Below are 13,439 nucleotides of genomic sequence, written 5' to 3'. Positions count from 1 at the left end.
GAGGTTGTATGTCGCCTACAATTGCATTTATATTTTTAGAATGTTGCTCGCTCTGCAACTTCGCTCTGTCGAATTTCAGCATGTGCAGTCTAGCAAGCATATGGTTGCGATGAGCCTCTTCTTCTTTATGCAGGTTTGCTTTTCATGCACATTCAATTTACTGTTATCAATTATACGAATTGTATTGTATGCTTCCTCTTCTGTTCAGTGTATATGGTGTGAATTAACTTACCCATTCATTTACTTCTTTATTCATTTTTCTTTGATGGTGTGTAGGGGTGTTGGTAGGTATTTTACATCTTAGATTGGATTGGGCAGGCACCTACTGAGTGACAGAAAGATGTTTCAAGCCTTTCTAAGGATCACTCACCTGCGCAGTAGGCGTTGGTGTTGTTGCATTGGGAGTCGGCACTAAATCTGGGTATATTCCTCCATGGTCGTCAATAGAGAAAGTTTGTCATGGGTTGAGGTTTTTGTCCTTAGAAGTCATTTTACAAATATGTAAATTTGTCTTTAAAATGTTGAAAATAAGGTGGGTGGAAATAGCAACACTCTGCTTGAAATTATGTTTATTTGAGATTTGAAATTGTAGCCATGCTGGGTGTATTTGATTGGTTGAAAGTATAAAGTTTCAACTATTTGGGGCAGAGATTTGATGTGGTATTAAAATTTCAAGTTTGATATTTGTTGGGTGATTGATTTCATGGACTTTATAGATGAAGATTGAGATGGGTTTAGGAGGTGGGGGTTGGATCTGGGTTTTGAGGGGGGAATGGGTTGAGAGAGAGGGAGAGACAGAGTGAAAGAGAGAGGGATTTTTATTTTTATTTTAAAGTTTATTTATTTATTTATTTATTTATTTTATTTATTAAGTTTTTTTCTTCAAACTCGAAAGGACGCTTTTACCCCTAATTTTGACGGAGAAATTGACAGAGTTGGATGGTAGGACTTGATTGCAACTATTTGTCCAGTTAAAGGATGTAATTGCCTAAATAAAAAAAAAAGGTTTACGGACCCAATTGCAAATGAGGGCCAAGTTCAGGGATGTCTATAGTAAATAACCCTATGAAAAAAAAAGATCCGCAAAGCACTTAACATGTGTTTTTGTGAAAAGCATATAGCTCCACGGCTATACTCAGTTTTATTAAAAAATCTGGAGCACTGCGATCTGTTTACAAAAAAATAAAAAGACCCACCCAGACTAGGTGGATGTTTTTGTAGAAAGCGTATAGCCGCGCGGCTATACTTTACAAATAGAATATTCCAACACTATAGCCGCCCGGCTATAATCTATAAATAGAAGTTTTTTAAACGTATAGCCACTATATACTACTCTTAGTGATAAACAAAAATATGGGAAAAACAATTATTTTAAAAAAAAATCACAGTAACTTTGTAACGAGTATAGCGGCTATACTAGTTATAAAAAAAAAAAAAGACTGCAGCGCTTATCTTGTGTTTTAAAAAGCGTATAGCCGTGCGACTATATCGTATATAATACATAAATTTTGTATGTAATATTGAAAATTTTCTAAAAAACAAGTGTATTAAATATGAAAAATACGTCCATACATGTATAATATGAGTATTAAACGTGAAAATGCTAAATTATTTACACAAGTAATAACTCTGAAAAGTAAATTACTTAAAAGGGAACAATAGAGACTCGGGTAATGACCTAATAGTAATGAATGATGCCCTAAACTACCAAACAAAAATAGGGAAAAACAAATATATATAAAATAATAAAAAAATAGTATTTGTGTAAAGAGTATAACCGGGCGGCTATATTATTTATATATATATATATATATATATAAAACATCCACCCAGCGCTTAGCTCATGTTTTTGTGAAAAGAGACACGACTAGCGTTTAGGGCGTGTTTTTGTGGAAAATAGTATAGCCGCGCGGCTATACGCTATAAATAGAATATTTCAACACTACAGCCGCACGGCTATACTATGTAAACAGCATAATCTGAATTTCTCTTTTTTAATTACATTAATTAGTAGTTACGTTCTAATTATTATTTACTTAGTGAATAATTTGTATTTAAATATTTTAAATATTTTAATTTTTATTCAATAATATGTGAGTATTATGTATATAATACGTAAATTTTGTGTGTATTATTGAAAATTTTGTAAAAAATAAATATATTAAACATGAAAAATACCTACATACGTGTACAATACGAGTATTTATGGTACATTATGCGAATCACAATCACATTTTCCACAGTCACGTAGAAATTTTTATTGAGAAACAAGAGTGCACTTCTCATTTTGCACATGAAATAGAAGAGAGAACAAGAGAAAGAAAGGAAAAGAGAAAAGCCATGGAAGAGAGATGAGAGTGAACAAGTCGAAAACACCATAAAAAGAGTCACATGAGCAACAAATCAGATTTACGAAGCATTGTTTACCAATTAGCTCTTAATTTCATGGTGATGTTTCTCGTCTCGAATGTTGAAATGGACAAGTTTCTGTGCAGTGCACTTTTGTTTCCTTGGACAAGAAGTTATAAACCGTCAAGTTATTACAAGTATTATAAGATTCACAAAAACTTTCCCAACATTTTTTGTTGTTGAGGAAATTCACAACTTTGTTTTAAAATTTTAACTAGTATTTGAAAATCATCATGAGTTCTGATTGAAGCCGTATTGCAAGTACAAGGGTAGAGTGGAATTTTAACTAGGTTCAAATGCCATTGGAAACAATAGATCCTAGATTATAATGTAATCTAAGAAAAAACCATTACATTGCTCAACGAGTGACCCAAAAACTGAAACTTAAAATGAATTTCAGAAATGAATCTCATGAGTGAAACAACCAAGCGGTCACAGGTACTTACATTTTGTCACTCATTTCAGAATATCTGAACATACAATACAATCTTTTTGAAGTCAAAATGCAACTCTGATTCAAAGTCTTTCTTATTGTTCTAATTGACATGAATTTGAAGAACTCGGGGGACAGCAGGAAAATTGTAAACAAAAAGTAGAAGCAGGTACTGCAAAACTTAACCGTAAGCCTAAGTACTGCAAAACTTAACCGTAAGCCTAAATAATTTGAATATTGCAGGCTCAGATGCATGTTCAATATGATTTGGATATAAACACATCACAATCACTTTATTCGAGCTATGAATATACTCATTACAAATACAAAAAATTCCCGTTCAACAAAACAGAGAAAAATACGGGAAAATAAAAAAGGAAACCTAAATACCGCTTTTGCTCCTGCAGCTCCTTTTCAAGGAACAAAAGAACAATACAAGATCCAAAATATGGGAAAATAATGCCTTAAAGGGCACAGTATGTGAAAACAAGAAATAACATAAACTGATCACACATGGCTTCATGGGGCTAACATGCAATCAGGTAGCTGTAAGTACTTTAGAGCTCTGAACCATCATGTTTAGCTCCATTGTTTGTTTTAGAATGCTTCCTTCCTGTCGCCTTAGCTGCCTTAGCTTCTGCTTCTTTAAAGACTTTATTTGCTGCTTTGACATCCTCATCGTTTTGAAGATACTCTATGGCTTCTTGGATTATTTTTTGCGCTTTCCCTGATTTCTCTTGTTCAAGATAGCCAAAAGCTCCATTGAGCAATTGTTCAGCTGTGGCACGCTTATCTTTTAATGTATTATCCTGAGCAATAAACTGTTGCACTCCTTGAATTACGTCTTTAGCTTTGACCAAATGATTTGCTTGAAGATAGGACATAGCACCCTTTAGAACCTCTTCAACAAAATGTGCTTTTAATATTCCTTTTTCTGCATTACCTTTTTCAAGATACTTCGCTCCTTTTCCCTTGCCAATTGCTGCTTTGTAATCCTCGTCGTTTTCAAGATACTTCGCAGCTTCACGGATCATCTCCGTACCTTTCTCTAGTTTGTCCTCTTGAAGATACGTCAAAGCTCCTTGGATCATCTCTTCAGCAGCGGCTGCTTTATCTTTTATTTCGTCAGATTGAGCAACATACAGTACAATTCCCTGCATAATATCTATAGCTTTCGCCACTTGGTGTTGTTCAAGATAGGCTAAAGCTCCTTCCAGAAACGAATCAACAAGGTTTGCTTTATTTACTCCGGCTGTTACTTTCTCCTTTTCATCCTTTTCAAGATACTTCACTCCTCTCAACTTAGCTTCCTTAGCTTGCTTCTTTAAAGACTTTATTTGCTTCTTTGATATCGTCATCGTTTTGAAGATACTCTATGGCTTCTTGGATTATTTTTTGGGCTTTCCCTGATTTCTCTTGTTCAAGATAGCCAAAAGCTCCATTGAGCAATTGTTCAGCTGTGGCACGTTTATCTTTTAATGTATTATCCTGAGCAATAAACTGTTGCACTCCTTGAATAACGTCTTTAGCTTTGACCAAATGATTTGCTTGAAGATAGGACATAGCTCCCTTTAGAACCTCTTCAACAAAATGTGCTTTTAATATTCCTTTTTCTGCATTACCTTTTTCAAGATACTTCGCTCCTTTCCCTTGCCAATTGCTGCTTTGTAATCCTCGTCATTTTCAAGATACTTCGCAGCTTCACGGATCATCTCCGTACCTTTCTCTAGTTTGTCCTCTTGAAGATACGTCAAAGCTCCTTGGATCATCTCTTCAGCAGCGGCTGCTTTATCTTTTATTTCGTCAGATTGAGCAACATACAGTACAATTCCCTGCATAATATCTATAGCTTTCGCCACTTGGTGTTGTTCAAGATAGGCTAAAGCTCCTTCCAGAAACGAATCAACAAGGTTTGCTTTATTTACTCCTGCTGCTACTTTCTCCTTTTCATCCTTTTCAAGATACTTCACTCCTCTCAACTTAGCTTCCTTAGCTTCTGCTTCTTTAAAGACTTTATTTGCTTCTTTGACATCCTCGTCGTTTTGAATATAATCTATAGCTTCTTGGATTATTTTTTGCGCTTTCCCTGATTTCTCTTGTTCAAGATAGCCAAAAGCTCCATTGAGCAATTGTTCAGCTGTGGCACGTTTATCTTTTAATGTATTATCCTGAGCAATAAACTGTTGCACTCCTTGAATTACGTCTTTAGCTTTGACCAAATGATTTGCTTGAAGATAGGACATAGCTCCCTTTAGAACCTCTTCAACAAAATGTGCTTTTAATATTCCTTTTTCGGCATTACCTTTTTCAAGATACTTCGCTCCTTTCCCTTGCCAATTGCTGCTTTGTAATCCTCGTCGTTTTCAAGATACTTGCAGCTTCACGGATCATCTCCGTACCTTTCTCTAGTTTGTCCTCTTGAAGATACGTCAAAGCTCCTTGGATCATCTCTTCAGCCGCGGCTGCTTTATCTTTATTTCGTCAGATTGAGCAACATACAGTACAATTCCCTGCATAATATCTATAGCTTTCGCCACTTGGTGTTGTTCAAGATAGGCTAAAGCTCCTTCCAGAAACGAATCAACAAGGGTTGCTTTATTTACTCCTGCTGCTACTTTCTTCTTTTCATCCTTTTCAAGATACTTCACTCCTCTCAACTTAGCTTCCTTAGCTTCTGCTTCTTTAAGGACTTTATTCGCTTCTTTGACATCCTCGTCGTTTTCAAGATACTCTATCGCTTCTTGGATTATTTTTTGCGCTTTCCCTGATTTCTCTTGTTCAAGATAGCCAAAAGCTCCATTGAGCAATTGTTCAGCTGTGGCACGTTTATCTTTTAATGTATTATCCTGAGCAATAAACTGTTGCACTCCTTGAATAACTTCTTTAGCTTTGACCAAATGATTTGCTTGAAGATAGGACATAGCTCCCTTTAGAACCTCTTCAACAAAATGTGCTTTTAATATTCCTTTTTCTGCATTACCTTTTTCAAGATACTTCGCTCCTTTCCCCTTGCCAATTGCTGCTTTGTAATCCTCGTCGTTTTCAAGATACTTCGCAGCTTCACGGATCATCTCCGTACCTTTCTCTAGTTTGTCCTCTTGAAGATACGTCAAAGCTCCTTGGATCATCTCTTCAGCAGCGGCTGCTTTATCTTTTATTTCGTCAGATTGAGCAACATACAGTACAATTCCCTGCATAATATCTATAGCTTTCGCCACTTGGTGTTGTTCAAGATAGGCTAAAGCTCCTTCCAGAAACGAATCAACAAGGTTTGCTTTATTTACTCCTGCTGCTACTTTCTCCTTTTCATCCTTTTCAAGATATTTCGCTCTTTTCCCTTTCTCTTCATCGTTGTCTTCGTCATCGCCTTTAAGATACAGCACAGCGCCTTTCACCACGTTTTCTGCTTTTTCTACCATATCTTGCTCAAGATACTTGATAGCTTCTTTCATGAACTCCTCAAGTTTGGCTGCTTTATCTTTTATGGTGTTATCATGATAAAGATACTCCATAGCTCCTTTCATCAGCTCTTCAGCTTTGGTTGTTTGATGTTTTTCAAGAGAGTATATAGCTCCTTCTAAAAACTTTTGAACGAAGGCTGCTTTGTTCACTCTTTCCGCGGACTTAGAGCCTGCTTCCCCGCCTTTGAGTCCAAGTCCCCTAAAGAACACAACACAACGTTAATGATCAATAAGCATTCACAAAACAAAGTAAAACAACCATTATTTTCATCAACTATAAAATCCAAGTAACAGAGTATATTGGAAAGGAAACATAAATTGGTTAAAAGTGATTGGTTTGGTTTGTACGTGTACCAATCTACAGTTGCTGGTACGTTGTCGATATTCGGTCCATGTCAATTGTTATCACATCAACACAGAATTGGCAATTAACAAAAATATTGATAATGTACCAGACCCAGTAGCTTGATTGTTAAGATTTTTCCCATGCATGAAAATGCATGGTCGTTTAATTTAGAAGGGAAATCAAAGGAGGGGATGGTTCACTTTCATTATATGCACACACAAAAAAGGAAGAAACTTGAAAGTAAATAAGAAAAAGAAAAGACGAAGAAATTACTCTGTGAGCTTGTCACGGGCCCAGCCAGTCCATGAATCATTGTTTTCGGCGTTCTGATCCTCACCCCAAGTCCCCACCGACATAGCCAGCCATAGCACCAGCAACAACGCTGCTCTCTTCCTCATCCTTCAATTTCTCTTTCGCTCTTTCTCTCTGAACAACACAAACTTGTTTTTCTTCTTTTCTTTTTTCCCTATGAAGTGTTTGTTTGATGGCCTGTGTATATATATGCGTCGGGTCATGGTGGCAGTTACTCATACCGTTAGAAAAGGGCTCAATGCAGTATTGCTGCCTTGGCTCCACCTGTTGCTTTGAGCAGTAGCCGCATCTCCCTCTGCGTCTTAAATTTGCAGTTTGCGAAGCGAAGAGCTAGGAGGACAAATCTCCTGGTTGTTCTTGCTAAGCGCGATGGTGAGAATGCTTGGTCTTAATTGCATTTTGCGATAAGGGTTTAAAGGTAACTTGACTGGGGGCATTATTATAATTTACACTCACCAAATTTATTTATCAGATTTTATTATTCACCAAATTACCTGACTGTCATTTACTCAAATTTGAACCACTTGCTTCTCTAAAACAAGACCGTAAAATGTATATAGATAAAGTTGGTGAATACAGAGAGTCAAAAAATTAAATTTTATAAAAAAGGGGTCGAGTTCTTCATGAAGCTCCACGGCTATATATATATAATGCTGAAAGGCTAACTTTGTCATTTTGAGAAATTTTGAATTCTAATGTTCAAACTTCCATGTAATAAAATATATATATATATATATATATAACTAGTTTATATAGTCTTGATTTTTTGGCTAATAATGTTCATTTTAATTTATATATGTGGACATTAGCACCTCCAAAGGATGGTTTGTTAGGAATTGGGGAAAGAAGAGAGAGAGAGAGAGATATAGGGGATGAGAGTAGACTCACTTTTAAGCAAAATGTGAAATGAGAGTAAAACTGTTGTAAGTTAAGAAGAGAGTAAAAGTGGGGATGACTAGCCCAAGGAAACACGCTTCATCAATTAACAAAGACTATTGAATGAATGACATATTCCAAAATCATGGAAAATGTGAAACATAAATCGACACGACAAAAATTTCTACCCTATGGGATTTTGATGGATGTTAAATCGCTGCTTCTCTATCCACTCAAGCCAGGGTAAAAATTCCATAGCTAAGCTGGATGGCCACCTTCAGCAGCTAGTTTTATTCTTTGGTGGTGCTCTGCAACTTTGTAATCTACAATTTCCTTGAACAATTGGGAATCCAATACACAGTCTGGGCGCCCATACACAGCTGCTTGGACACTGGCCATGAGTTTTGCTATCTCACGGCCAGAGAACCCTTCTGTCTTACGGGCCGCCTCTCGGATCAAATCATCAGAAAAATCCTTTAACTCTATTTTTTGTGGCTTCTTCTTCACAAAAATGCTTGACTTAGAGCTTTCACCTTCATCACAAAGGTATTTGTTCAAATAGAGCTTCAAAAGTTTAAATCGTTCCTCCTCTCCAGGGATTGGGAACTCAATCACTTCATCTATGCGGTCAGTGATAGCACTGTCAAGATCACCTGGCCTGTTTGTGGCAAGTACTAGAACTATGTCTCTTGACTGATCTCCAGTTCGGAAGAGCAATGCATTTAGAGCACTACGCTGAGATTCGCTCATGTGTGTACTGTTACGCCTGCATGGGAACATTCATTAGAGGCCTGCTGATTGAGCTTATATATATGACTGAAGCTATAAGGTAATGAAAATCTAGGTTGCACCCTCTGAAACTATAAACTAATGGAAGTTAACTCCCAGGCTTTATTTATTTATTTATTTTAAAAGCGTGCAACAGATGAAAAAACAGATAGCCTGAAAACTCGAACTTACTCGCATAGGAAAGCATCTGCCTCGTCAATAAAAAGCAGTAGACCTTTGTTTGATTTTTTTGCCCAATCAAATATCTGATGGATCTTAGTAACAGCCTGTGGGCCTAAGGGTGCAACATCTCCTCCGGTCATCATAGCATAATCCAAACCCTGCATTCGAAAGGATAAAAAACTGTCATGTTGAGAAGTTACAGTTTCCTTCAGAATAACTCCCGTTTATATATGGTTACAAACATAGAGTCATTTGTAATCCTAAGAATTTTGATCCAACAATAAAGTAATTCAATATATAAAACAAACAAAAAAATTGATGAAAATTAGCATTCATTTTAATTGATAACAAATTGAAGCTTTTAACTATTCAAGCAGTTGCATTCATTTGACCTATAAAGATCTCCCCATGCACAGGTGCTGTCCCAGCGAGGCAGTAGAACATATAAAAAGGTTTAAGTAAGGCATATAAATGAGCACCAATGACAAAAGAAATAATGTAAGGCCATGAATCAGTGAAATACCGATTTTCGAGCTATTTCTCTGGCAACCATGGTTTTACCAGTGCCCGGGGGGCCATAAAACATCATGTTGCGAAAGGGAGCCTGGTGAGCCTTAGTGTTTGCTGTAGCTCGAGCAAGTAGTTCTATTCTCTTCTGCAACGAGGGATGGAGAACGATATTTGAAAGACCATTCTTGCCTTGCAGAGATCCAGATGCTGCAGCACCAGCACTATAATTTAAAACTTTATTCTTTGCTTTAGATATTATCTCTGAACCTGGAAATCTTGCAATGGATGATTCTCGAATCAGAGATGGCTGCCCCAGTATCCGGTTGATATAACCCCATATAACTCTAGAACCTTCTCTGTAGAAAAGAAAGGATATCAAAAGACAATTAGTTGGCACATCCAATAAACAATACAGTCATCACAAACCACAGATGAAGAACTTGATATCATAATTCCATTAAAAGTTTATCACATCAACACAGTAAAAGGCATTACTGATTAACTTGACATAATCATTAAGAGAGAGATTGAAACTTATCATCTATCCACCTGTGTAATTGGACACAAGAAATAGAAAAGTTGCAGTGCAATGATTACTACAAAGCTATAAAGTAGCATTTCTGGAAGGTACCCACTGGTTAGTTAGGATGTGTCTTGTGGTCACACAAGAGGTTGAATCTTGTCTACACCAAGGTTAAGCGGGTTTATTGGATGGGAGAGGGCTACCTCTCATTGTGCAGACTAGGTTCCTTGCCAGTTTATATGGGGAGGTTTAGAAGTAGCAGAACGGACTGATAAACTCTGCTCCTTCAACATAAAACCCATGTGTATCCTAATTAAGTTGAAACATGCCAAAAAGAAGTAATATATAGGGTAGTTGGGTTTGAATGCAACCAAAGAACAGAATACGAACCTAGTCGTATAAACACCTGCGGCCAGTGCTGTGGCACCTCCAACTGTCATAACCAACTTATTCCTATCAGTCAACAAAGTTCTAAAACCCCCTGCAGATACCAGATGAGACGATTATATCATCAAACATTATTGTGAAGTCAAAAATATGATATCAAACAAATGTGTTCCAACGAACTCAAGATAAAAGTGGCACTATTGCCACCACCAGAGAAATTAGAAAAGACAACATTTTACTCAATCTGTCTGAAGCAACAGTTGGTTATTCATGTACATAATATGAGCCTCAGATTTTTTCCTATAAAATAAAACACAGCTACTAAATTTTGCATACCTTCAATGTGACTAAAAGCTGTATTGATTGCAGCAAGCCATTTTTCTTTTTCACCATTCATCCGCTCTATAAGCATTCTCCTGTTATGGTCCTCAGTCAATTTTGCCTCATGGGCCCGACCTTCAGCCTCTGCTATGGCCTTTACTCTAATGGTTTCTCGTTCTATTTCAGCTCTCTCTTTCTCAGTTTGACGCTGCTGAGCTTGGATCTGCTCCTCTGTAGCCTGTCTTGCTCGCTCTTTTCGCATGGAGGACTCTTCTTGCATCCTAGCCAACTCAACATTATGCTGCCTCTGGGCTTCATGATCTGTCTGCATTCAAGTAGACAATAAAGTAAGGTTTCAATAACCAGGAGTTAATAATTGAATATTAAAAGATAAAACAAACCTATCTTTTCTTGCTCCAGAATTAGAGAGTAGTTACAGACTTTACCAATGTTTGAAATTTGTTAAACCAACTACTGACTTGACCAATTTTTTGGTAAGAGAGTACCTACTCTCTTGATTATAAGCAAGACATGCCAGATTTATATAGACATATTCTCAAAATATGCCCACCACCATTGAGAGCTAATAGTGACTCCCTTCAGTGGTAAGAACTTACAAAGTCTAAGTGCTAGATACCATAAATTCTTAGATAAAGAACACATAATTTATTCCACTGCTTGCACCTGTAATCTTTTCCTAGCCAGTTCATCTTCATAACGAAGCATTTGTGCCTTTGCTTGTGCTTGTTGTTGCACTATATTTCGTTGTTCCTCAGCCATTTTCCTCTGCCTTTCCTGTCAATAAAAAAACTATGCAGTATAAGTTAAAATTCATAGAGGAAAGATAAGACACAGCAAACCACATTTATTCTCTCACAAGATTGATTAGCATGCTGGCTTTCACAATTTGCTAAACCTAAATGCTAAAAACCTAGAACATTATATGTTTCATTAATTGAAAACTAATTACCTAACCCAAGGTACAACAAAGGAAAGGACCAGGAGCCAATCTCGTGTGATAGTTATCTTTGAAATAATAACACCACAGGATGACTAAAGTTCCAAGATGGATAGACTTACAATATCACTTTGAGCTTGTATTGCTTGATGATGATTCTTCTCTGCTTCCGACTCAGCAAGGCGAGTTTGTTCCTGCTTCCTCATCAGATCAAAGACCTGGAGAACAAGACCAAGTGACCAATTTAACACCTTTAACATACTCCATGTAAAGATTAATCTCAGATCATAATTCAGTTGCGTTGAAACCTCATGCAGAATAAAAAGAAAAACACATTTCAATTCATATGCTTCAATGGCTCCAACAACAACAAAGGTAGAGCCGTGGGCATAGTAATTGTAGGAACACATACAGATAAAACTAAGGACTCCTACCAAATGGCTACCGAAACACGTGAAGCCAAATTATAGAAACAAAAGGAACAGAAAATCAGGAATTAAGCATTCTGATTTCATCCCTCATTTCCTTCTTAGTGATACAATAGAGCCCTAAGACTAAAACAGTTGTATCTTTCTTCTATTTTCCATCCTTTTTCTCAGAAAACAAACACCAACGAAAAATTTCAACTTCAGCAACATTTAAATTACCTGCTTGGCGTATTTCGAGGAATTGATTTTCCGGAGAGCTTTGGCAGCTCGTTCTAAAGCCTCGGGATCCATCCCCGACCCTCTGGGCTCTTCAGCTTCAGGCACCGATTGCGCATTAGAGCTCTGGTCCGTTGGCTCAGCAGAAGGAGAAGAGGATGAGAATGGATTAAAACGGAAGGGAGAGTCGGCGTAGGCGCGGTTGGAGAGCGCGGGCATGGAAGCCGCCGCGGCGACCGCCATTGCTATACACGAAGATATTTTCGAGGCAGCCATGGATAAAGGTTCGAGCTTTGCTTTTGATTGGATTTCTAAGTTCGAGAATTCATGGGCGTAAACTCAAATGTCTGTGCGAGCATAAACCTCTTTCAACCTTAAACCCTGAACTCTAGGGTTTAAACGGAAACATTGAAAGGTACTCGCTCGGCCCTTCTAGGATCTAGGAGGGAGGGCTTGCGTGGAGAATAAACCAATTAACCAACTGGGACATACACGTGGACCCACTGTAGGTCAAGGATTGTTTGGATACACTTGGTCCATTATCCTGACCCGGTTTATGGTATCTCTTTCTTCAGGGGCACAAAGTGGACTGGGAATTTGGGGTTGAACCAAAATGATTTACAAAAGAGGCTGACCCAAATGATTTACAAAATAGGCCCAACTAGGGGATATGGTGAGGGAGTTATTCGGTAGTGAAGGCTTCATCTAAGGATGTTAAATGAGATCTTATCTCCCAACCGTTAGATCAAATTAGTTAGTTGTTTGATCAAATTAGTTAGTTTAATTCAATGACTTTAAAAAATAGGGCATCATCTGCTAAGGGCCTTAGGCCTTCACTATAAAATTCTACTATGGTGGACGGATGTACTTAATGGTTTAATTTAATTGTTCATTAATAGTTCTGCAATTGATTTGATGGCTATTAAAGACCCGTGAGGCAACAAAGCTTGTGGCATGTATGTTAGAGCCATTCCAGCAAGGAGCCCAAGCCTGAGGCTTTGGGAGGGGGGGTGTTGCACGAAAAACCCATTTCCAGCGGGCCACTGCTGCTCGGGCAGCTATGGGACCCATGAGCACGGGCTGGCTCGAAGGCAGGTTTTGCCTGAGTTGAAGCTCTAGGGGAGGATGATGTCATGCATGACGTCATCACGCGAGTTCAAATTTTTACCATAGGCGCATGCAATGTACACGGTAAAAAAATTTGAACTCACGTCTTGACATCGACCTGCATTTCCAACGGCTAGAAGACGCGTGTCTTCACAATCGCTCAGACTCAATCCAACGGTGACCTTTTTTGGCAATAAAATT

At 37.7% G+C, this 13,439-nt stretch overlaps 2 protein-coding genes across 2 annotated transcripts; both read right to left on the bottom strand.

The window, feature by feature from the left end:
* Positions 1–3,108: 3,108 nt before the first annotated feature.
* Positions 3,109–7,319, bottom strand: LOC103340098 (uncharacterized). Its single transcript, XM_008243466.3, has 2 exons — positions 6,923–7,319; positions 3,109–6,502 (listed from the first exon to the last, which is right to left on the bottom strand). The coding sequence occupies exons 1-2, from the start codon at positions 7,045–7,047 to the stop codon at positions 5,287–5,289; spliced, it is 1,341 nt and encodes a 446-aa protein (XP_008241688.2). The 5' UTR covers positions 7,048–7,319; the 3' UTR covers positions 3,109–5,286.
* Positions 7,320–7,849: 530 nt separating this feature from the next.
* LOC103340099 (AAA-type ATPase family protein) lies at positions 7,850–12,588 on the bottom strand. The gene is made up of 8 exons (XM_008243467.3): positions 12,135–12,588; positions 11,610–11,705; positions 11,214–11,324; positions 10,545–10,854; positions 10,212–10,302; positions 9,312–9,654; positions 8,798–8,946; positions 7,850–8,603 (listed from the first exon to the last, which is right to left on the bottom strand). The coding sequence occupies exons 1-8, from the start codon at positions 12,405–12,407 to the stop codon at positions 8,096–8,098; spliced, it is 1,881 nt and encodes a 626-aa protein (XP_008241689.2). The 5' UTR covers positions 12,408–12,588; the 3' UTR covers positions 7,850–8,095.
* Between the last annotated feature and the right edge of the window lie 851 nt (positions 12,589–13,439).

This window comes from Prunus mume, linkage group LG8 (genome assembly GCF_029339155.1).
Source record: "Prunus mume cultivar Tortuosa linkage group LG8, ASM2933915v1, whole genome shotgun sequence".
Classification (NCBI taxonomy): Eukaryota; Viridiplantae; Streptophyta; class Magnoliopsida; order Rosales; family Rosaceae; genus Prunus; species Prunus mume.
This window is presented reverse-complemented; position numbering and strand designations above follow the sequence as displayed.